The sequence below is a fragment of the Jaculus jaculus genome, chromosome 17 (assembly GCF_020740685.1).
Source record: "Jaculus jaculus isolate mJacJac1 chromosome 17, mJacJac1.mat.Y.cur, whole genome shotgun sequence".
Classification (NCBI taxonomy): domain Eukaryota; kingdom Metazoa; phylum Chordata; class Mammalia; order Rodentia; family Dipodidae; genus Jaculus; species Jaculus jaculus.
The window spans coordinates 28879767-28904900 of NC_059118.1; the positions used below are offsets into that span (position 1 = coordinate 28879767).

Consider the following 25134-nt stretch of genomic DNA (forward strand, 5'->3'; position numbering starts at 1 on the left):
AACACAAATTTTAAAAAAAAAAAAAAAAAGGAAATCAAGAGCTGGAGAGATGGCTTAGTGGTTAAGGCACTTGCCTACGAAGCCTAAGGACCCATGTTGGACTCTCCAGATCCCATGTAAGCCAGATGTACTAAAGGTGGGGCAAGTGCAAGGTCACACATGCCCCCTAGGTGGCACAAATGTCTGGGGTTCAATTTCAGTGGCTGAGGCCCTGGCACTCCACCTTTTTCTCTCTTTCTCTTTCTCTCTCTCTCTCTCAAAATAAAGAAGAAAGTTAACAAATAAATGGTGCAACCTACTTAAAGGATGTGCTATTTCATTGCTAATGAAGATTAAAGGTGAGTATAAAGTATTCTGCATGGAGATGAGGGAACAGTAAACGTCAGCTGTTACTTGTGACCTCCACAGACCCCACAGGACTCAATAGAGTGTTTAGCATATAGTCAGCATTCATGGAAAATATATCAGGAAAAAAATTATTCATTTAAATTCTGCCTCATTCCTTGTCCAGTAATGAAAATCCTTCACAAAATAAGATTAACATCTGACAGCACTTACTACACACCAGAAAATGTTAAGTACTAGGTAAGTGTTAATTTAAACTTCGGGGCACATATGCCTTTCATCCCAGCACTGGAGAGGCCAAGGTAAGAAGATCACTGCGAGCTTGAGGCCGGCCTGAGACTATACAGTGAATTTCAGATCAGACTGGGGTAGTGAGACCCTACCTCCAAAAACAATTAGGCAGCCTGTCTTCTAAAAAAGATGAAATAACACGAGTGAGGACTAAGAAATGAATTCTGAGAACATGCAAGCAGGTCTTCAACAAAAGAACTTTGAAAAAGGTTTTTAAGTTGGATACCTCTTCTAGTGTAGAGTTCTGGTTGGCAATAGTTTTAAATTCATCCCAAAATAACTGTTTCAGCTTGTCTATTTCCCCATACAGCTTGCTCCGCTCTTTTTCTTTCCACTCGTCGAATTTTTTCTTAGTTTCTAGTTCCCTCTGTCGAGTGATCTCTACTTCCTACCAAAGAAAGAGCAACATTATCACTAATTCCATATTATACCATATTTGCTGAGGAGCTGCTAAGGCCCCTGAGGACACTATGCGGAATTCAAAGAATATATGTCACAGACCCGGAGTGGGACCACTGTAAGCTAGTCCTATCTACACTGCAAAGTCCCTTGTGATAAAGACTCTGTTATATTCCTCACCTGGCATGGCTGGTACTCGGTAAATGTATGCTAAGACAATGAATGATGAAAGAACGAAGAAGGCATTTTCATTCTGCAAATACTGACGGAACATTTCTTTCAGGCTGGGTTCCAGAACCTTCAGAACCAAACTCACTCTTTGCCCTCAGAAATCCAACTAACAATGTAAAATGTTATCATGGAGTTCCAATGCCTTTGGCCTGTGCTCACAGGAAATCCCAGCTCTCGGTCCACTGTTGGCCACAAGGGTCTGGCAAGACCATTCCACTCTCCTCTCCAGACTACCTAAAATGATTTGCCACATCCACTCTGGCCCTGACTCCCAGCTCTGGGAAACCGGCGGGACTTCTGACTCTATGGGATGCTTGTGTGTGGAATCCTGTGCGCTGCGTCACCTGGACGGTCCGCCCCGCAGGCCCACCTGGAGCTGCCGCTGCCTCTCGGCCTCCCTGTGGGCTTCCAGCTCTCCTTGAGTCCACGTGAGCTTGGCCCGCAGCTCTGCCAACACCTCCTCCGCTGGCGGCTCCTGCGGCTTCGGCTTGCCTAGAGGCACAGAGCAAGAGAGGGCGCAAAGGCCACCGAGTGGAATTTCTTCCTCCTGCAGTTACACCTCCATGTGAGACGAGCTTTGCCACCTACCTCACTGATCTTGGGCGAAGGCCATACCTCTCACCTACCTGACTCACTGTTTCCCCAAGCCGCAAACACCTAGTGCTTAGCATAGCACCTTGCACAACAGCTTGATAAATGTGAACCGACCACTGCTGTACTGACACTCAATGCATTTTGACATTACTGACAAATGGAAATGCAAAATTGTTACAGGAAAAGTAAGAGAATACTCAATAGTTTGCACATGCCAGTTATTAATAAAGAGAACCTAATTAGGTATTATTGCAGCAAAGAGGAATTAAAGTCAGGAAGATAACTAGTTTTAAGATTCTGTTTTTCAGTAATGTAGTATAATTTGAATGCAGTTTTAAATTTCAAATGAAAATAAGGCAATGTGAAGGAAACATTTTAGCCAAGTTACTTCAAGTGTATTCTTTAAACTACCTTAAAATTCTTTTTCTTTGTTAAAGATTTTTAATTTTATTACTTTATTTATTTGAGAGACAGAGAATGAGAGAAGGGGAAAATAGGCACACCAGGGACTCCAGGCACAGCAAATGAACTCCAGACACATACACTACCTTGTGCATCTGGCTTTACATGGGTACTACAGAATCAAACATGAATCCTTAGGCTTTGCAGGCAAGCGCCTTAACCACCAAGCAATCTCTGTAGCCATTTTAAGATTTTTTTAAGTTTAAAAAAAAAAGTGAGTCAGGCTGGGCCTGGTGGTGCACACCATTAATCCTAACTCTTGAGAACCAGAGGTAGGAGGATTACTGTAAGTTAAAAGCCAACTCGGGACTACAGAGTGAGTTCCAGATCAGCCTGGGCTAGAGTGAGACCCTACCTCAAAAACAAAGACTCAGAATGAGGGCTGGAGAGATTGCTTAATGGTTAAGGTGCTTACCTATGAAGCCTAAGGCCTCAGGTTCGATTCCCCAGTACATGCGTCTAGAGTTCATCTGCAGTGGTAAATGTAAGCGCGCTCTCTCTCTCTCTCTCTCTCTCTCTCTCTCTCTCCCTCTCTCCCTCTCTCCCTCCCTCCCTCCCTCCCTCTGTCTTTGCCTCTTTCTTTCTCCCTCTCTCAAATAAATAAATTAAAATTTAAAAATATTTAAAAGACTGAGAATGAATCAGAAAAACTAAACCACAGGTGGATAAAGAAAAAGTTAGAGTCAACAAAAAGACCAGCTATGGGGCAGTGGCTCAGGGTTTAAAAATGTTTATTTGTAAAGACTGTCAACCTGGGCTCAATGTCCCAGTGCTCATGTAAAGCCATGTCCACAAAGTGATACGAGCATCTGAAGTTCATTTGTAGCCCTGACTGTCTCTCTTTCTCTCATCAAAACTAAAATTGTTTTTAAAAGGCAAATATACTGGAACATTTATTACTTTTTACAAACACTTAGTAGCGAAGGGTGGTGATGCAAACCTGTAATTCTAGAACCTGGGAGACCAAAGCTGAAGGAACATATTGGAGGTCAGCCTGGTTTACATACATGAGACTCTGTTTTAAACTGGAATAGAATAGATCTCTAGATAGAGAGTGCTGAGTACTGTTAAAACTCAACCTCCAACACTAAAGTACACTTACGACACACCCACCACGGCTCAGGGAATTTTGTGGAAGAGGGGGCAGAAAGACTATAAGAGCTACAAGCTGGGAAGGAATATCCAGAGACACAGCCCTCCCCACCAGGGCTGACTGCTGCTCTCCCAACTAATACCAGCAACCCCACTGAGGAGGGCCCCCAGTGAAATGGGGGCAGGGAGGAGGGAAATGATGGTACCAACATATGATGTGTCCATACAAATCCCTACTTAATAAAAAATTAAAATTAATAAATAAAAGTGCCGGTTTTGGTGGCACATGTCTTTAAATCCCAGTACTCGGGAGGTAGGAGGTATAAGACCAGCCAGAGAGTACATAGTGAATTCCAGGCCAGCTTGAACTAGAGTGAAAAAAAGAAAGAAAGAAAGAAAGAAAGAGAGAGAGAGGGGGGGGGGAGGGAGGGAGGAAGGGAGGGGGAGGGGGAAGGGAGGGAAGGGGAAAAAAAAGAAAAACTCAACTTTTTCTTTGGCAAAAAAAAAAAAGAAAAGAAAAGAAAAACATAGCTTTTCTCAGTCAGATGTTTTTAGGAACAATTTGGTGAGGGGCAGTACCAGGGACTGGGCATGCTACACAAGCACCCTACCACTGAGCAACAGTCTCAGCCCTTTTTTGTCCTTTTTATTTTAGACAGACCCTCACTAAGTTGCCCAGGCTGGCTCTGAACTGTGTAACATAGATTGACCTTTTAACGCCCTGCTTTAGCCTCCTGTTAAATAAATAAATAAAATATTTTTTTTAAAAAAAGGGCTGGAGGGATGGCTTAGTGCTTAAGGCACTTGCCTACAAAGCCAAAGGGCCCAGGTTCAGTTCTCCAGGACCCACATTAGCCAGATGCACAAGGGGGCACACACATCTGGAGCTCATTTGCAGTGGCTGGAGGCCCTGGTGTGCCCATTCTCTCTCTCTCTCTCTCTCTCTCTCTCTCCCTCTTTCTCTGTCAAATAAATAAATAAAAATAAAATATATTTTTTTAAATAAGCAATAGGGCCAGGTGTGGTGGCACATGTCTTTAATCCCAGCACCTGGGAGGCAGAGGTAGGAGGATTACTGTGAGTTCAAGGAAACCTTGAGACTGTGAATTCCACATCAGCCCTGGGCTATAGCAAGACCCTACCTCGGAAAATAAAAAGCAGTAGGGGTTGGAGAGACGGCTTAGCAGTTAAGGCACTTGCCTACAAAGCCTAAGGACCCATGTTCGCCTCTCCAGATCCCACATAAGCCAGATGCACAAGGTGACGCTGCACACACAAGGCAGTACAAGTATCTGCAGTTTGATTACAGTGGCTGGAGGCCCTGGCACACCAGTTCTCTCTCTCTCTCTCCCTCTCTGTCTCTCTTTTTCATTTAAAAAAAAAAAAAAAAAAAAAAAAAAGGCCAGTCTGTTGGGCTTGACTCACAAAAAAAGTAACAGTCGGTCCTTCCACCTTGGTCACCGTTGAAGAGCAGCAGCCATGGCGCCGCGCTGCCCCGTGGCCCCGGCCCCAACAAGGTGACTAAGAACATGAGCCGGCGCCGGGGCGCCCGACTGCACACAGCACATTCTTCGGGACGTGACCCCAAGGTGTGCAGCTTCGCACCTGCGCCACGGAGACGCTCAAGTGTCCAAGGAAAAGCATGCTCAAGTTCATCAAGAAGTGACGTGGGGACACACACCCACTCCAAGAGAAAGGTCCAGGAGCTAAGCAGCGTGCTGGCTGCCACATGTCGGGTGGCCACCAAGGACTGAGCTGTCCCTGTCCCTTCAATCCACCCTTGTACTCAGAAAAAATAACTAAATAATAAATAAGCAATGAACTGTGTATGGGGCTTAGCTAAGTTAAGGCACTTGCCTGCAAAGCCAAAGGACCTGGGTTTGATTCCCCAGGACCCACATAAACCAGATGCACAAGGGGGCTCACGTGTCTGGAGTTCGTTTGCAGTGGCTGGAGGCCCTGGTGCGCCCATTCTCTCTCCCTCTCTCTCTCTCTCTCTCTCTCTCTCTCTCTCTCTCTTTCTCTATCTGCCTCTTTCTCTCTTGTCTTCTTGAATTTAAGTTTCTATATCAAAAACAGATATTTTTATAAGAAAATAAGTATTTAAGGCCCAGAAATCCATCTTTTTTTTTTCCTAAGCAACCTCCAATACATAAACAGCAAGAGTTAGGTATATAATCAATGTATGGTTATAAAGGATATTGTTGTGCAACTTTTTGTTAAAACTGGAAATTGAGCCTAAGGACTTGTACATGCCATTCATACTCAGCTATATCCTCAACCCCAAAACTCATTTGTTTTGAACTATTTTTATTTACTTAAAAGAGAGAATAGGTATGCTAGAGCTTCTTGTTGCTGTAAGATGCATGCTCCATCTTGTGTGTTTGGCTTACCTGGGTCCTGGGGAATTGAACCTAGGTCTTTTGGCTTTACAGGCAAGTGCCTTAACTGCTAAGCCATCTCTCCAACCCAGGATATATGTATATTGAAAAGAGAATTAAAACGATGGAAAAATGTTTTCTTTAATGCTATTTTTTATACTTATTGTACAGATATTTCTGCTGAACCTCAAAAAGCATGTACAGGATTATGGGATAACACATAGCCTTGCTACTCATTTTGGAATTTGAAGTGGTAAAACTAAATAATTAAGGCAAAATAAGCTCTAATACACAGAACAGCCAAACACCTGGTCTGACGGCTCATCTGTCCCATTTTCACTCATTCATAGCTAGCCTCACACTGCTGTGGATTCGCCAAAGACTGGGAGCTAAAGGCCCTCCAAGCCACTGCTCCATTCACAGAAGCGCACAGAAATTCGTAGGGAAGCACTGACTAGTGCCACATCACAGAAAGGGACAAAGCTAAGACTGGTACCTACCGCTCTGACCCCTCCTCTTCTCTATACATGCAAGATTGTATAGGGGCCCCAAAACCCATCCATCCCTATTCAGTACCCCCCCACACACACACACACAGTCAATGGCAGGACCACCTCATCCTCAACTGGATGGTGAGGTTTTAAAGGCGTGTTCAAGTATATATATGGCCATCCACCCAATCCCAAGCCCAAAAGACTTACCTCCTTCTGCTGCATTGGCATGCCTGCGCTGAATATGGCCCCGAAGAAAGGTGGCATTCATAAACGTCTTGTCACACAGGTGGCACTACACAGAGGGGAAGCAATTGGAAGTGACAGGCTAGATACCCTGAGTCATCTGGGATTTCCCTGTATTGAAACTCCTTGTGGGCCCATGGGCTGTCTAAGAAAGAATTTAAAGGGTTAAAAGTATGACAGGGGGCTGGAGAGATGGCTCAGCAGTTAAAGGCACTTGCTTACAAAGCTTGACTATCTGGGTTTGATTCCCCATGACTCACATAAAGACAGACACACAAGTAGCACATGGGTCTGGAGTGAGCTTGAAGTGGATGGAGGCCCTGGCATACCCATGTAGTCATCCTCTCTCTCCCTCCCTCCCTCCCTTCCTCCCTCCCTCCCTCCCTCCATCCCTCCCAAGTAAGTAATTATTAATATTTTTATTTATTTGAGAGACAAAGAGAATGGGTGTTAAGGGCCTTTAGCCACTGCAAATGAATGCCAGAGGTATGTACCACCTTGTGCATGTGGCTTTATACCAGGGAATAGAACCTAGGTCCTTTGGCTTTGTAGGCAAGTGCCTTAACTTAATTTAAGCTCTCTCTCCAGCCCTAATTATTTTTAAAGTATGACTTATTAATAAAACTTGTGTTGAGGACTGAAGAGATGGTTAAGTGGTTAAGGTGACTGCTTGCAAAGCCTAAAAGCCTGAGTTCGATTCCCAATACCCACATAAAGCCAGATGCACAAAGTAGCACATACATGTGCAAATCATTTGCAGTGGCTGGAGGCCCTACTGTGTCTATCTATCTATCTATCTATCTATCTATCTATCTATCTATCTACCTACCTACCTACCTACCTCTCTTTCTCTCTGTCTCTCCCTCAAATAAGTAAATAAATAATTTTTTTTTAAGAAAAGGACTTCTATTGAGCATGTGTGAGAGACTAGTTTCCATCCTTAGCACCACAGAGAAAGAAGGAAAGAATGAAAGGAGGGAAGAATACAGAGGGGATGGAAGGAAAGAAGGACGAATTTGATTTATTAAATGAGGCAATGACGTCAACCTAGAAATGCCGCCGACACTCTGGGGACTGTGAGCACTGAGTGCGCATGACAATACTACAGAAAGCAGGGTGTGATGCTGGTGGGGTGTGTACGCTTGAGCTGGGGTCTTTGTCTTTAAGGGATACCTACTGAAGTCTTACAGGCAAACAGCTGGGGTGGTGGCTCAGCAGATAAAGGTGCTTGTTTGCAGAGCCTGCAGGACTGGGTTCACCTCCCCAGCACACATGTAAAACCACGGACACAAAGTGGCACAGGTGTCTGGAGTTCGTTTGCAGTAGCAAGAGGCTCTAGCACACCCATGCTTGCTCTCTGTCTCTGTCTCCGTCTCTGTTTCTCTCTCCTCCCCCCTCCTCCCTCTCCCTGCTTGTATATAAATTAAATAATAAATATATTTAAAAACAAAGACAGGACAAACACACATGACATACCCCATATTCTCCATACACACAGATACCATACAGTTAACCCTGCAAGCATTTACATACAAACATTGAACGCACACGCACGTCTACCATCCATGCATATCCATGCAACCCATGCTGTCATATACACACACTAGATATGCACCCTGTCCATGCACAGACTTACTCTATACACATATCTTCCATACATGCATCTCTCACACCTGTAGTCGACAAGGTCTATGCACACACACACACACATAGAGAGAGAGAGACTCTAATCACACATCCTGAGGCCCTCTGACCAGAATCAGGATTGCTAAAATCTGCTCATGACCATGAGAACAGCCCACAGTGGCCCTATATCCTCAGGCAGTGACACCCAGCTGGCCTCGTGACTGGGGACGCCCAGCTCCCCATCCGTGAAGACTCCTCACCGTGTGGTAGGTGTGGGTGCCCGTCTGCAGAAGCAGCTGCTGCAGGGTGGTGATCATCTTGCGCCGCCGCCGGCTCTCTTCCCGCACACCCTTGAGCTCGTCGGCCTGGCGGCCCAGCTCCTGCTGGCCCCGCTGCTGCTGGCCCAGGCTGGCCTGTAGCCGTGCCTCCAGCTGGGCCACACTGGCACTCAGGCAGTCCTGGCAATGCAGCAGATACTCGATGATGAGCTGTGCCAGGCGCAGCACCTTGAGAAGCACCGGGTCCACAGGCTGCCCACAGCGGCTACACGCCTCCCGGTCCAAGTTACAGAAGGTGACGCTGGTGATGTTCTCCTGCAGAGTGGCCACATCCAGCTCTCGGGCCACACGGTCCACATCCAGGGCGCTAATGCGCCTCCAGTCTATGCTCTCCCGGCGAGGCTGGAACTTGAAGGTGGGCAGTGTGTAGGCTCCAAAGAGAGAGCCACTAAGACTCTCAGCAGTGGCAGCTGGGAACTGCATGGGCAGGAGAGGTCCTGGGCTGACCACAGGCATAGAGTGCCACCAAGGCCACTGACTAAGGAGCTGGAAGAGGGCCTAGGAAATGAAAGGTAGCCTACATTAGACAAGGTTTGAGTGGCTACACCTACTGTGTATCTGGCTAGCATGACCCTCAAGGGAGGACACAGTGAGGTTATCTGTACAGCAGCTAGAATTAAGACAAAGCCTTGCTTTACTGTGACCCCTGTTGTCATACAGATATGCATTTGAATTCTCTGCTGTGGGCAAGTGTCTTCCCTTTAGTCATCCTTTGTCTAATGGGGGAACAGGGAATCCAAGAATTAGGCATTTGATGCACCTTGCCAAGTCCCTGGCATGTGGTATGTCCTCAGCAATCCCCTCCAGGTCCAATGCAAGAGCACCTGGCAGAGAACTGTGCCATATGTTTAAGGGGGGTCTTTCCGCAACCCTATACTTACTGGAGATAAAGTCTTAAATACTTGTCAGGAATATTACAGCCATCTATGTAAACCACATCTTTCTTCCATAATGCAGGATTCTAGTAGAGCATGTGTGGGCCACATTTCCCAGCTTCTCCTGTATAGTCATGTGACTAAGTTCTCTCTGGTGGAATGAATGTGAAATGATATTCACCTCTGCCAGGAGGGGCTCAGGAGAGGTGCTGTGTCAATGCAGAGTGTGTGCTCAATCTACGCCGGGCTAGTCTGTTTGTTGCTATACCAGGGATCAAACCCAGGGCCTTGCTCACGCTAGGCAAGTACTCTACCACCGAGCTACACCCAAAGCCTGTTAAATATCATAGAAAAGCATTCTGTACTTTTTGCCAAAAGACACATTCTATTTTCCATAATCTTGGTAGGCATAGAAATTTCTCTCTCCTTTCCTTGAACAGTAATTTGGCAGTACCAAAGAGAACTCAAAATGAGTATTTCAATAGTAAGCCTTACAATTAGAGCTACAATGTAGCTCAGTGGGAGAGTGATTGTACAGCATTCATGGCATGCTAGCCCTAGCACTGAAAAATAAACAAACAGAAGTAGATTCTCAGAGCCAGTGTGGTGGCACAGGCCTGTAATCCCCGGGACTTCAGAGGCTGAATCAGCAATATTTTGAGTCCAAGACCTGCCTAGACTACAGAGTAAGTTCAAAGCCAGCCTAAATCAACTTAGTCTGACATGTCTCAGAATAAAAGGTGGGGGCAGAGGCTGGAGAGACAGCTTAATGGTTAAGGTTTTTGCCTGTGAGCCTGATGGTCCAGGTTCAAGTCCCCAGTACCCATGTAAAAGCCAGATGCACACAGTGGTGCATGCATCTGGAGTTCGTGTGCAGTGCGCGGCAAGAGGCCCTGGCACGCCCATACCCTCTCCCTGCTTGCAAATAATAAGAATTTTTTTTTAATCTTACCCAAAAAAGGCAGGTGTGGTGATAGACCCTTTAATCCTAGCACTCAGGAGACAGAAGTAAGAGGATCATTGTGAGTTAACGGCGAGTTTGAGACTGCATAGTGAGTTCCAGGTCAGCCTGGGCTACAGCAAGACCCTACATTAAAAAAAAAAAAAAAAAGAAAAAAAAGGAAAAGAAGAATGTGAGGTCAGCAGGAAGATGACTCAGTGGCTAAAAGCACTTGCTACACAAGCCTGCTGACCAGGACGCAGGGTCTCAGAACCCAGGGGAAGCAGAACCCCCACAGCACATGTATGTGCAACCCCAACCCCCACTGGCAATAGTAGGAGAGTCAGGCGAACCCTAAAGCTCACAGGCCAGCTAGTCTGGAGTTCACAGCAGCCAACAAGAGAGACCCTATTTCAAACAAGGTAAAAGGCAAGGACCAACACCCTCAGATTGTCCTCTGGCTGCAACACACGTCATGACCCTCACACACACCAAAACAGAGGGGCTGCTGGGACCACAGTTCAGTGGTAAATCAGTTGTTTAGCAAGTGCTTCAGTTTGATTCCCAGCACCCTACACAAACTTAAGAAAACAAGCAATTACAATTTATACTGCAAATTATGTGTACAAAGGTGCTTGTGGGGAAAAAAAAAAAAAGTAATCTTATTCAGGCCATTACCAAAGCATCTGGTTACCCACCAAAACTAGATGGTTAAGACCCCACTGCTGAAGATACCACAAGCTGTGTTCACAGGATACTGAGAAATTAAGCTGGGATAAAAGTTATCAACAGTGTGAACACGCAGTAGATCCTGCAAGTTACACAGTCAATCATCCAGGCAAGATGGACCCACCAATGCAACAGTGGAATAAAAGTTACTGAGGTAATCAACTGCTTTCTGATCAGATATGGCGCCCACTCAGTGGGAGAGAATTCGTGTCTGGTAGTGAGAAACAAATCAGAAGTCTATGACTCCAAAGACCATAGACCTTAGAAAGAAGCTTACCATGTTCTTTGGCTAGAGGGCTTAATCCCATCAAAAAGTCTTCTAGGGGTTGAGGATATAGCTCAGTGGATGAGTGCTAGCCTAGCAAGCACAAGGCCCTGGTTTCAGCCCTCAGCACACACACACAAAAGTTTTCTGAATGTCTAAGTTTATCCCCCTTGACCAATGCTGCTCTCACTCTTGGTTAGAGAACCTGCTTTTTATGGATGGCAGCAAATATTGGTAGAACCCAGACTCTTCAGAATGACGAGAAAGTGAAATGCTTAGGCCAGAACAAGTCACCTCCATCATATCCACCAGGACTCAGGGAACATTGCAGAGGAAGCGGAAGATTAAATGTGAGCGCTACTATCATGGCTACCAAGAGAACCTTCTCCAGGGAGATGGCAGAACACACTGAGGAGACTCAAAACTCATTAAAGCACAAAATCAGAGGCTGACCAGAGCTCAACACTAAATGAGACTTGTCATAGCCCCCCAAGACTCACGGAACACTGTGAAAGAGGGGTTGGAAAGAATGGGGGAGCCACAGTGTGGGAGGGCTTACTGTGAGGCACTTCCTCCCCACAGAAACCCACTGTTGCATTTTTTTTTGTATTTTTTATGAGAGAGTGAGAATTGGTGTGCCAAGGCCTCCAGCCACTGAAATCAAACTCCAGACATGTGTGCCATCTTTTGTGCATGTACGACCTTGAGTGTTTGTGTCCCCTTGTGTGTCTGGCTTACATGGGATTTGGAGAGCCCAACATGGGTCCTTAGGTTTCTCAAGCAAGTGCCTTAACTGCTAAGCCATCTCTCCAGTCTGCATTCTTTACCTCTAATATTTTTATTTTTATTTGTTTATTTGAGAGAGAAAGAAAGAGGCAGATAGAAAATGGACGTGCCAGGGTTTCCAACTGCTGGAAACAAGCTCCAGATGTATGCACCACCTTGTGCATCTGACTTACATGGTTCTTGGGGAATTGAACCTGGTCCTTTGGCTTTGCAGGCAAACACCTTAACCACTAAGCCATCTCTCCAGCCTTGCTGTTGCATTCTTGGCCCCACTGTGATTACCCACAACCCCACTGAGAGGGCCCTCAGTGGAATGAGGGTGGGGAAGAGGGGACGTAAGAGTATAACCTAATGGGAATATGACCAACTTGCAATGTGTTCATATACTAAAGTTCTCAATAATTTTTAAGATAAAATTGTCATTTTAGTTCTGTTTACAAAGGGAGACATAACAAAGAAAACACAAGAAAGCAAGGTACAATAAAGGACATACATTTTATACGTTTACTATGTAGCTACTGATATGAAATAAGTTCATATGTATAACATAAACATACATGTATCTGCCTTCCTTTCTGTCTTAACAATATATTAATAAAATCACACTAGATCATTTAATAATAACTCACAAAAACTGACATGCACCTTTAATCCCAGCACTCAGGAGGCTGAAGTAGGAGGACTGCCATGAGTTCAAGGCCAACCTAGTCTACAGAGTGAGTTCAAGGCAAGCCTGGGCTAGAGTGAGATGCTTCTTTAAAGCAACAACAAAAAAGAATATGAGCGTGTGTGTGTGTGTGTGTGTGTGTGTGTATCATATTGGAATGACTGCCTATGAGAGACAGAAATTAGTTTGTGAAAATGGGGATAAATAAATGAATAGATGAATGGCATACAGATCAGACAGTAGACGAGTCTTTAAGAATGGTAATTTGAGTGATTTGTACCTGTTGGGATTATTCATAATATACTAATTTATTATCCATCATGTGACTCATTTATATGCATGATTTCACAGCACAAGAAGTTTTGAAAGATAGGCAAAGAGCTGTTAGCAATAGCTGCCTCTACAAAATGCTAAATTCAAACACTTCAATTTCATGTTTCACCTCTCTATACTGTTCAAAGTTATTATCTCTTATTACCTTTACTTTTTAAAAGAAATAGTACAATTTCTGCCCCTGAGGACATAAGAATCTGAGAAGGTATTCATGCTACCCCCTTTAATCAAGTTCTTTCTAGCCTGTATAATTTAGTCATGTAAATGCAACCCAAAGCCAGAATAGAAAGGTGTGATAATTAATCATTGTCAACCTGGCCCTGGGTCTAGAATCACCTATGAGACACAACCCTGGCTGTTTCCAGGGAAGCGTAACTGAGGAGGGACGACCCACCCTGAATGACGGAAGCACCATCCCATGAGCTGAGCTCCCAGAATGAAAAAAAATGGGACAAAAGAGAATCCATATTTATCTCTCTCTGCCTTCTTTTTTAAAATAGTTGTATTTATTATTGGCAAGCAGGAAGAGACACAGAGAGAAAATGGCTGTGCCAGGGCCTCTGACCACTGCAAATATACTCCAGATGCATGCACCACGTTGTGCATCTGGCTCTATTTGTGTGCTATGGAATCAGACCCAGGCCCTCAGTCTTTGCAAGCAAGTACCTTTAACTGTTGAGCAATCTCTCCAGCCCTCTCTCTGCCTTGTAACCCCAGAGAGTAACCAGCTGCCTCACACTTCCACCATCTTGCTTTCCCCGCTATAATAGATTGTATTCGTATTCCCTCAAAGCATGAGGCAAGGTAGACCCTTCCTTCTCAAGCATCAGCAATGAGGAAAAATAACTAATACAAAAGGTCACTGACCTCATGAAGTATATAGGCCTTGGGGTAGTGGTGAGACTAGGTGAGGAAAGAGAAAGAGACTCCAAGAAAGGACCCTGGCCTTTCCAAGCTCTGTCTTCACATGGAAAAAACTAACCGTGACTGCTTCCCAGGGGCTGGGAGAAGTGAGGCGAGGCAGGGGTGGTGCTCAGTGAATGCACCAGCACAGTGCAAGACAGCTGCACACAGATGCTGTGTGAATTCACACACAGGTGCAGCGTTATAGTTGCCATTTTAAAAACAAAACAGGGGGCTACAGAATTGGCTTAGCAGTTACGGCTCTTGCCTGCGGGACTAAAGGACCTAGGTTCGATTCCCCAGGACCCACCTAAGCCAGATGCACAAGGTGGCACATGCATCTGGAGTTCGTTTGCAGCAGCTGCAGCCCTGGCACACCCATATTCTCTCACTCTCTCTCTCTGTCTCTTTCTCTCTCTCTCTCCCTCTCTCTCAAATAAATAAATAAAATACATTTTTTAAAAAACTAGAGAGCAGGGCACGGTGGCGCATGCCTTTAATCCCAGCACTCGGAAGGCAGAGGTAGGAGGATCACTGTGAGTTTAAGGCCAGCCTAAGACTACATATTGAACTCCAGGTCAACCTGGACTACAGTGAAACCCAAAAAAAGAAAAAAAAACCCTAGAGACTGGAAAGGGGACGTGGCTTACTCCGGCTAGGGAGACTAGAGTTGAAGTATAAACTACGCAGCCATGCAGCTGTAGAGTCTGTGGATTTGAAACATTTAACTTCCTCCTGAAACCTTACTTTGACCAGAATATCACCTCTTTTCCCTCAAGCCTCCAATTCACGCATACAGTCTCTCCTCCGGTGAAACGTGCCTACTTGAGCCTAGCCCGGCAGCTAGCCCTGGGAACACTGCGCGGTGGAACTCAGTGTGGCTCCTTATAGCACAGCACCCACTGGTCCTAAGACTGGCTACAGGGTGCCGTGGGCCCATCTTATTTTCAGCACCCATTCCTCCTTCCTCAGATCCCAAAATGGATTCCAAAAATAAAACCATCCAGAGGTAAGCATCCCCACCATGGCCACCAGACGACCACGGGTACATTTCTACTCTACCTCAAGTGTCACATTTAAAACAACAACAAAAAAGTGGGGTCAGAGTTGGAGGACAGGGTACTCACCATGCCTAACTCCAAGCTGCCGCTTTACCACCAGCACCTCAGAGACAAGTGCTCACAACAAGCTGTGCCCCTGAGCAACAGCTGGTTACCAGGCAGGCTGCGGGCAAGGGTAACAAGACACCCACTTCCTGTCCTCCCATAGGCTGTGAGCTCACCTGAGAACTTCGCCATTTAACTGTTGAAGCCTTGGCCTCCAGTGTTTGCCGCCAGTCCTCTCTCTAATGATAAGGCCAAAACTCTCCATCACAGGGGCTTTGCACCGCCCCACCTCTCTGAACGCTCCCCCCAGCTTCCTCAATTTGTTCAGCTTTTCCTTTAAGGCAGTGCCTCCCCACACCGCCCCCGCCATTCACTCGGCTGTTCACCTGTGATCCACTTCTCACCACCCTCTCCCGAGTCCCGCATACCTATCGCTTTAGCTACTCCAGGTCTTATTTTCAAGGAAGGGAGGGAGGGAGGGAGCAGGGTCTCTTGCCGCTGCTGCAAATGAACACCAGATGCAAACATCACTTTTTGGATCTGGCTTTACATGGGTGTTTTGGGGAACTGATCCCAGGGTGGCAGGCTTTGCAAGCAAGTGCTTTTAACCAGTCCCTATGCCTGCTCTCTTCTGAGCCGCAAATACCCCCAAATCTCTGTGCTCCAGTTATGACCTTTAGATGCAATCTTTCCAAAATGCTTACTTATAGTATAAGCCCAAGTTCCAGCAGTGCCAAGAAAGTAGCATGAAATGTGTGAAATTCCATGTAGAGGAGAAACCATAACACGAGCTTGATGATAAACTGAGTCTCCGCCTTACTGTCCAAGCTTCAGTAAGGCCATGGTTCAAAGTGTGCTCCCTGGACCAGCAGCATCAGCATCGCCTGGGAACTGGCCAGAAACGCAGAACCTCTGCAGTTGGAAGTGTTGGGGGTCGTGGCAAGGACGTCAGCCATCGGGGATGGATTTTATGATCTCTTCATGCGCTAATTCCAAATTCATTAAGAATGGCATTCAGGGACTGCAGAGATGGCTCAGCAGTTAAAGGCACTTGCTTGCAAAGCCTGATTGCCCAGGTTTAATTCCCTAGTACCCACATAAAGCCAGATGCAGAAAAGCACAAAGTGGCTCATGCATCTGGAGTTCACTGGTACTAGCAAGAGACCCTAATAACCCCCGTTTTATTCATACTCTGTCTCTCTCTCTCTCTCTCTCCTTATAAATAAAAATATTTTTAACACCAATAACCCACCAAAGACCCTCACAAGAACTGGGGCAGGGGAGAGGAAGTCTATGTGTACCTTTTTATTAAATAAAAATCAATGCATGTTAAAAAATAATGACATTCAAAGTTCTCTATGAGGGGCTGGAGAGATAGATGGCTTAGTGCTTAAGGTGCTTGCCTACGAAGCCTAAGGACCCAAGTTCAATTCCTTAGAACCCACATAAGCCAGATGCACAAGGGGGCGCATGCATCTGGAGTTGGTTTGCAGTGGCCAGAGGCCCTGGTGCACCCATTCTCTCCCTCTTCTCCGCCCCACCCCACCTCTTTCTCTCTCACACAAATAAATAAACAAAATATTTTTTAAAAAAAGATCACCATGCCGGGCATGGTGGCGCACGCCTTTAATCCCAGCACTTGGGAGGCAGAAGTAGGAGGATCGCTGTGAGTTCGAGGCCACCCTGAGACTACACAGTGAATTCCAGGTCAGCCTGAGCCAGAGTGAGACCCTACCTCGAAAAAAAAAAAAAAAGATCACCATGAGCTCTTTCCAGACTGCCTGTCTAGCTACACTTTCATACCTCTGTGCTATTTCTTTTACAGTCACTGTTTTGTAGCACTTTACCAAGAATAATTCGTGTGCTATCTCAGATCAAAGAGATGCTGAAGAGGCACTACTACATCTAAGTCACATAGACATAAAGATGCTGGTCGAAGGTCCGGAGGATGGATTCCAACCCAGGCAGCCCAACTCCAACTCGGCTCTCAGTCACTATTCTACGCTGCCTGTCAAAACAGATGGCCCACTGCCACCTCCTTCTGCTCCTACTGCAAGTGGATACAGGCTTCAAGGCTCAGCTCATCATCAGTACCACCAAAAATTCCTTCTAGGCCCAGAGTCAAAATTCCCTGGCCCTCCTCTGGGTTCCCAGGGCATGAAGCATCCACTCTGGTCAGCGCTGAGAGGCTGTCCAGCATTTATCCACCCATCTCCTCATCAGCAAATGATTCCCAAACTCGTTCTAACTGCCAGCTTCTAACTGACACTCAGAATTGCTGGGGACACAGACAATGGTTCTTGCCATTATGAACAAAGGAAGAAAAGGCAGTAGGAAGGGAGGGAGGATTAACATTTCTGGACTCCTTCTATGCTCCACACATGATTCTAAGGTTTTACATGTGTTGTCCTGTTGAACTCTGAAAATTACCCATTAGACAGATTAAGAAAGTGAACAGGGGACTGGAGGGATGGCTTAGCAGTTAAGGCATTTTCCTGCAAAGCCAAAGGACCCAGGTTCGATTCCCCAGGACCCATGTTAGCCAGATGCAGCACAAGAGGGTGCACGCATCTGGAGTTCATCTGCAGTGGCTGGAGGCCCTGGTACACCCACTCCCTCCTCCCTCCCTCCCTCCCTCCCCCTCTCTCTCTCTCTCTCTCTCTCTCTCTCTCTCTCTCTCTCTCTCTCTCTCTCCCCTCCCCTCCCTCTTTCTCTGTCAAATAAATAAAAATAAAATAAAATATTTGCAAAAAAAAAGAAAATGAACAGGGAATGAAATAACTCTCCCACAATCACCCAACTAACTACAGCTTCTGGTGCCAGAGTGTCTTCTCCAAAAAGACAGAAAAATACACAGTAATTACCCTGTAGAGTGGCAAGTGCTAGCGTAGAAGCCAGAAGAGGGGTGCTATGGGAGCACCAAGGAAGGGGCTCCACCAGGACGTTTTGGTGTCCTTTCCTTCCTCTCCGTTGCTCCCCCAACCTCCAGGGACTGTACATTGTTGCATCCCAGTCTCAGGTCCACTTCCTGAAGTTCAGGTTATTAAACCCAACAAAATTTTAAAAATCTTGACTCTCTGCCTCAAAATTCTATATTCTTGATGTTTTCAGGGAATAAGGCTAGGGATCACCAAGAATTAGGGTAAAGAGGGGCTGGAGAGTTAGCTCAGTAATTAAGGAACTTTCTTGCAAAGCCTAAGGACCTGGGTTCAGTTCCCCAGTACCCACATAGAGCCAGATGCACAAGGTGGTGCATGCGTCTAGAGTTCATTTGCACTGGCTAGAGGCCCTGGTGTGTGCATTCATACTCTATCTCTCTCCCCTCTTCTCTCTCTCATAAATAAATAAAATATTTTTAAAAATAAAAAAAAGACAAGAAGATGCAGAGAAAACATTTGACAAAAATCCAACATCCCTTCATGATAAAAGTCCTACAGAGACTGGGAATAGAAGGAACATATCTCAACATAATAAAGGCTATTTATGACAAGCCTACAGCCAACATATTACTAAATGGTGGAAAACTGGAAGCTTTTCCACTAAAATCAGGAACAAGACAAGGATATCCACTGTCCCCACTTTTATTTAATATAGTACTGGAAGTCTTAGCCATAGCAATAAGACAAAAAACACACATAATAGGGATACAAATTGGAAAGGAAGAGATCAAGTTATTTACAGATGACATGATTCTATACATAAAGGACCCTAAAGACTCTACCAGCAAACTGTTAAAGCTGATAAACACCTATAGCCATGTAGTAGGATACAAAATAAATACACAGAAATCAGTAGCCTTCCTATACGCTAACAACAAACACACAGAGGATGAAATCAGAGAATCACTCACATTCACAATTGGATCAAAAAAAAAAAGTAAATAAAGTACCTTGGAATAAACTTAGCCAAGGAAGTGAAGGGTGGCTACAATGCAAACTTTAAAACACTCAAGCAAGAAATTGCAGAAGACACTAGGAAATGGAAAGACATCCCTTGTTCTTGGATTGGAAGAATCAATATTGTGAAAATGGCAATCTTACCAAAAGCAACCTACACATTTAATGCAACCCCCATCAAAATTCCAATGGCATTCTTCACAGAAAAAGAAAAACCAATCCAAAAATTCATTTGGAAGCACAAAATAATCTCAAATATCAAAACAATACTGAGCAACAAAATAAGGCTGGTGGTATCACCATACCTGATTTTATCCTATACTACAGAGCCATAGTAACAAAAACAGCATTGTACTGGCACAAAAGCAGACATGTAGATCAATGGAACAGAATGGAGGACCCAGATATAAGTCTGGGTAGCTATAGCCACCTGATATTTGACAAAAATGCCAAAAATACTCATTGGAGAAAAGACAGCCTCTTCAGCAAATGGTGTTGGGAAAATTGGGTATGTATCTGAAGAAGAATGAAAATGGATCCTTCTATCTCTCCATGCACAAGAATTAAGTCCAAATGGATTAAAGACTTTAACATCAGACCTGAAACTCTGAAACAGCTAGAGGAAAAAGTAGGGAAAACCCTTCAACATACTGGTTTGGCAAAGACTTTCTGGCTATAACCCCAATTGCTCAGGCAATAAAACCACAAATTAACCACTGGGACCTCATAAAATTACAAAGATTTTGTACAGCAAAGAACACTGAATAAAGCAAAGAGGCAATATACAAAAAGCGAAAAAAATCTTTGCCAGCTATACATCTGACAGAGGATTAATATCTAGGATATACAAAGAACTCAAAAAATTAAATAATAAGAAATCAAAAAACCCAATTACAAATGGGCTATGAAACTAAATAGAGAGTTCTCAAAAGAAGAAATACAGATGGCATATAAGCATCTTAAAAAATGTTCTACATCCCTAGTCATCAGGGAAATGCAGATTAAAACTACATTGAGATTTCATCTCACTCCTGTCAGATTGGCCACCATCATGAAAATAAATGACCATAAATGCTGACAAGGATGCAAAAAAAGAGGAACCCTTCTACACTGTTGGTGGGAATGCAATCTGGTCAAGCCATTGTGGAAATCAGTGTGGAGGTTCCAAGACAGCTAAAAATAGATCTACCATATGACCCAGCTATAGCACTCCTAGGCATATAGCCTAAGGACTCATCTCATTACCTTAGAGATACTTGCTCAACCATGTTTATTGCTGCTCAATTCACAATAGGGGAAATGGAACCAGCCTAGATGTCCCTCAACTGATGAGTGAGTAATGAAGATATGGCACATTTACACAATGGAGTTCTACTCAGCAGTAAAGAAAAATGAAGTTATGAAATTTTCAGGCAAGTGGATGGATCTGGAAAGGATTATACTAAGTGAGGTAATCCAGGCCCAGAAAGCCAAACGTCGCATGTTCTCTCTCATATGTGGATCCTAGCTACAGATGATTGGATTTCTGCGTGAGTAGGAAGAAAACTCAGTAGCAAAGACCAGAAAGCTAGAAAAGAGATATAAAAATTTAAAAGAAAAAGAATTAGGGTAAAGAGTAAAAATGAGTTCCAAGTCCTTCATGTGGTCTCACTGGAGGAAAATGCCAATCAGTCACAGCAAAGTGCTTGGCTAGCTGACCATCTGCACTCACAGATTAATCCCACTGACTATTGAGAGCTTAGCATGCAGGAGCCCTGCACATCAGCGAGAAACGCCAGCTCATGCGGGCTGTCAAGATGCAGCCTTAGTATCACAGCTTGTCTCCCCAACAGCTCTTAGACCTCTGCATCCACAACCTAAGCATTCATTATAAACCCAGAAGGTCGAGGCTCCATGCACACTTATGCAGGATTCTGGATTCAAGGTCTCGGTCAATCTCGAGTCTACAGCACACCTAAAATCTCACTCCCCCCTTTCTCTAGGAATCCCGAAGGTCCAGTCTTATGAGTCAAACAGGAAATTTGAAGGTAATGGCATGATGACGGCAGCATTCATTTATCAAACACCTATGTGCAAGACATGATACTAGCCTTTCATAGTGCGATTTCTGGGAAGGAGTGCTCTGGAATACTGTCTTCCAGACATGAAGTGGTCATTGCATTCATGACTTGACAGTGCCCATCAACATTCCATCATGGATGGAGGAGGAGGGGAAAAATAATCCAAGTTGAAGAAGGAATAACTGGAAAGGAGTAGCTCAGCAGAAAAGAGGGGACAAAAGGGAAAATAACAGGAAGGGATTACTATTAAAATACATTATGTACATGTATGAAAATTTTTCAAAAAAAAATAGGAGCACAAATACACAAAATAAAGTGTGGTCATGCAAAAAAGAAAAAGAAATGTACTATTTGTAGCTGACATATAGACTTAGAAGTATCCAAGATTTGCCCTATCTGATGGACATAGAAACTGAGGCTCAGAGGAGATAAGAGACCTGCTCCATATACTCAACTACTAAGTAACAAGGGTAAGAATCCAACCAACTTCTACCTGGCTCCACAAATTTGAATTATGCCAACCTACCTCCCAATAATCCTGGTGCTGGTCTACAAACGTCTATAAAAACTATTTCCTACCTGGAAATTACAGTACCTGGGATGTCTTGATCACAATGCAAAGGCTGCTAGAGTATACAGCAAATGATGACAGTCAGTGCTGGTGACCTTAAATCGTCCTTTTGCAGCGCTGCTCCACGGCTCCACGGACAGCTTCCTAGGGAGGACAGGCACCGCTGAAGCCAATGAGAGTGTTGCAGGTTACCAGGAAACCACACACCCCAGAGGCAGGGACGCATACCTTCTCCAGACTGAATTATCAGCAGACTGCTTTCCTGCATCTGGGAATAGAAACACAAGGTAGAGATGACTCACCTTGGCTAGGAAATCTGAAGCTGTGTTTTCTGCCTCTACATGTTTTGATGGAGCCCCAGAAAACTTCCCAATCCTGCTCCATGATTGTGAATTAGTGACCCAAAGGGGTGTTTGTGCTAGCCTTGCCAACTTGTTTCACTGGTGGAGTGTTGGGGTTGCTACCTGTGGCAATCCCACACCCCTTGTAGAAAACCCATCTACTACCCTGGCTTTGCACTGTCCCAGTAACCAGTGTTCACCACCTCAAAAGGCAGGCATCCCTCCAAGAAACAACACCCAGACACCTTTGTGAGGATCTTATAAACAACACCACCTCACTGTCTCTTTTCTTCCTCAAAAAATGCAGCCAAAAGGAAAGTTTGGAAGGTGCCCAGTTTCAAAGAAGCTGCCAACAATCACTGACAAACTCACCCAGGCTTCCAAGCGAACTTCACGGTGCCTGCCCTGGGGATCTCAGGCATGTCATTAACATTAATTGTCACGGCTGCCAAGGAAACCTCTCCACAGTTTGCAAACACATCAGAGGCAAGGGAGTACTGGGGCCCCCAGTGGAAATGAGGGTTTCGGGGCTCTCTAGAACATTACTTTTACAAACTGTGGTCTTGGTCTTGACCTTGGATTGTTATTTTATTTTTGTTAAGAGATCCTATTTCCACCCTACTCTTCCCTGTCACTCCTAGGGGCTGTACCCACTCTCAGAACTTACAAGCAGCAAGAGAGAGTTCACTCCACCAGGTACGGGGCTCTCTCTTGCAATTGGCCTCCTATGACCAGCAGCTCTAAGTTTTTAATTTTATCTACTTGATGTGTGATGACAGATCCAGCCCAAAACTGTACATGAGCTACATCTCTAGCCCCAAGGAGATAGTTTTAAATAGATGTGTCCATGTTTTTGTCAAAAGAAAATGGTGAATTTTTGTCACAAATGGATTTTCCTTATGAAAAATCAAAAGGGATGGGGCTTTTTGATGCCTGCTGGGAACATTAGAAAAGAAAAATAGGTATTGGCATGACATCATCCCAGGTTCAGAACAAACAAAACCTGCTCTTCAGCTGGGCATGGCCACACATGTGTGTAACCCCAGTCTTGTGGGAGCAGAGGCCTGGGACTCGGGTGGCAAGCTCCAGAAAGAGACTAGCCTCCAGGAAACCGGGATGGGCGACCGAGGAGTAACACCCAGTGTTCTGCTGTGGCCTCTGCACGCAAGCACACATGAGGGGCACAAGCACACGCATGCGCCCCACACACAACACACCACACATACTACACATATAAACATGAAAAAAAATTTTAAATACTCAAAAAAGTTTCCACATCTAGAAGAAAACTGCCTTACACTCTACTAGTTTTCTTTTCCATTAAGGACGTACTGCTTCTTAATAGTGCTCCTCCATCGTCAGAGGTTGGGCCAGGTGGCTCATGAGGTCACAGGCCTGTGGAAGGCAGGTGACAACTTTCTGACCACTGCAAGGTGGCCACAAGGACATTCCCATTAAGTTATCCCCTTCCACACTTTGACAGTTTTGAGTAGAGCAACAAATCTTCTGACAAAAGTCCAGCTCCGTGGCAGAGCCCACAGCTGTTACACAAATGGTTTCAACTACTAACCTGAGTCAAACAACCATAGAGCGCCAATTTCCCATCCTGGATGTATCCAGAGCTATTTTTTACAGGAGGGAGCTGTCTCCAGACTCAGACAAGCACACAGACCCAGACCGGAAGACAAACCTTCTCTAAGCTAGGTTGTTCTTGCTTGTCAGTCCTTAATTTTACCAAGGATGTGGGGGAGGTGTTAAGGACCTCGCTGAGAGAGACCATTTCACCCAGTCTCCAGATTGCAGGGGGTGGGGGGAGGCAAGTCAGAACATCTCACACTCACCAGGCCTCTTTGATCTTGAATTCCCAGAGAAAGGGAGGGGGGGAAGCAATGGTCCCTAAGCCCCTAAAAGATGTTTATGAAGGTAGTCTCTATCCAGGCCCAGTCCTCGAACCCTGCGGGCCTTCGCTCTTGCTCCGCCCCCAAGCAGTCTGCCCTGGACTTTCAAGCACAGCCACAGCGCGTCAGAGTCACTGTTGCTACCTATTGCTACACTTCAGCGCAGGCTGGAAGACCAAGAAACTAGAGAAGCAAATACAGTTTGTCTAACAATGATCTCAAGACCGAAAAGATCCCCGTTTACCTCCAGAACGCACACCTTCAATCATCCCAGGGCCAACCTCCCAGGGAAGCCAAATCGTGGGGGGGTCAATCATTCCTATTCTGCGCATCCATCACCCTTGCGAGAGAGTTCTTCCCTCCAGCGTATCTCCGACCAGAACAATCCGTGGTGACGGGCGGGCCGGCGGGTGCGGGGAGCTGGGGTCGCGAGGCAGGGGTGGCAGGCGGTCGGGTCCCCAGGCTCGCTGACCCCTCCGCAGCGTGGTGAGCGCGGTTAGTAATGTTTAACCTGCGCCCACATGGCCCCTCCTGGAGCAGCGCTCCCCGCCCGCGCCTCCCGGGCTGAATTCCTGGCATAGTTTTCCCAGGAAGCAGGGTGCTCCACTGTGGGGGGGAAGGGGCCCCCCGGTGGCAGGGACAGTGGGAAGAGGTCCTAGGGTGCCACCTCTCCACTCACCCCATCAGCGTAAGTCCTGCAGACTCACTCCATCCTCCATCCATCATCCTCTAGACAGCGCACGAGGCAGTTCCGGGAACCCCAGCCGCCAACAGCCAGGGATGCTGCTTCCCCCATCCCCACGGAGGCTGCGCGCTGGGCGCCAGGTCCAGGCTCGCCCGGGGCCGCCCCAGCGCTGCCCACCGCGGGGCGGGGCTCGAGAGAGCGTCCTATGCCATCAGCTCCAGCCCTGGGGTCTCGGGGACCTCCCACTCCCGCCGCAGCAGAGGCGGAGCCCCTCCCCATCGCCCCTGGGACAGCTATTTTTAGCTCCTTAAGAGGCGGAGGGAAGGAGGGAATGCCGCGTTGAATCCGTTAAGAAAATCCTGCATCCAAGTTCCCTGGCCTTGCTGGAGCGGCTGGGCCTGCTCCTCACTCCCTCACTTCCCTGCCTTTGTCCCGCTACAAATTGGGACAGCCGCAGCTCGTCCACACCCTCAACAGGCAGCTGCACGCCGGCCCCAGACCAAAAAGAACTTCCGGAGTTTTGACCTGGACCCTTCGCATGGGGCTCCGTACTGTGCTGAGACTCGGAATTCTGCAAACTTTA

The 25134-nt window shown here is 45.8% G+C and overlaps 1 protein-coding gene across 1 annotated transcript in view; it reads right to left on the reverse strand.

Annotated features, from left to right (window-relative positions):
* The window catches only part of Dzip1l (DAZ interacting zinc finger protein 1 like), a 64042-nt gene extending 39350 nt beyond the window's left edge, over positions 1-24692 (reverse strand). The window contains exons 1-6 of the mRNA XM_004664356.2: positions 24546-24692; positions 21652-21895; positions 8419-8994; positions 6497-6581; positions 1637-1758; positions 863-1024 (exon numbers count right to left, since the gene is read on the reverse strand). Coding sequence (XP_004664413.2) covers positions 863-1024; positions 1637-1758; positions 6497-6581; positions 8419-8952 — 903 coding nt within the window. The 5' untranslated portion in view covers positions 8953-8994; positions 21652-21895; positions 24546-24692. The remainder of the gene's footprint in view (positions 1-862; positions 1025-1636; positions 1759-6496; positions 6582-8418; positions 8995-21651; positions 21896-24545) is intronic.
* Positions 24693-25134: the final 442 nt, after the last annotated feature.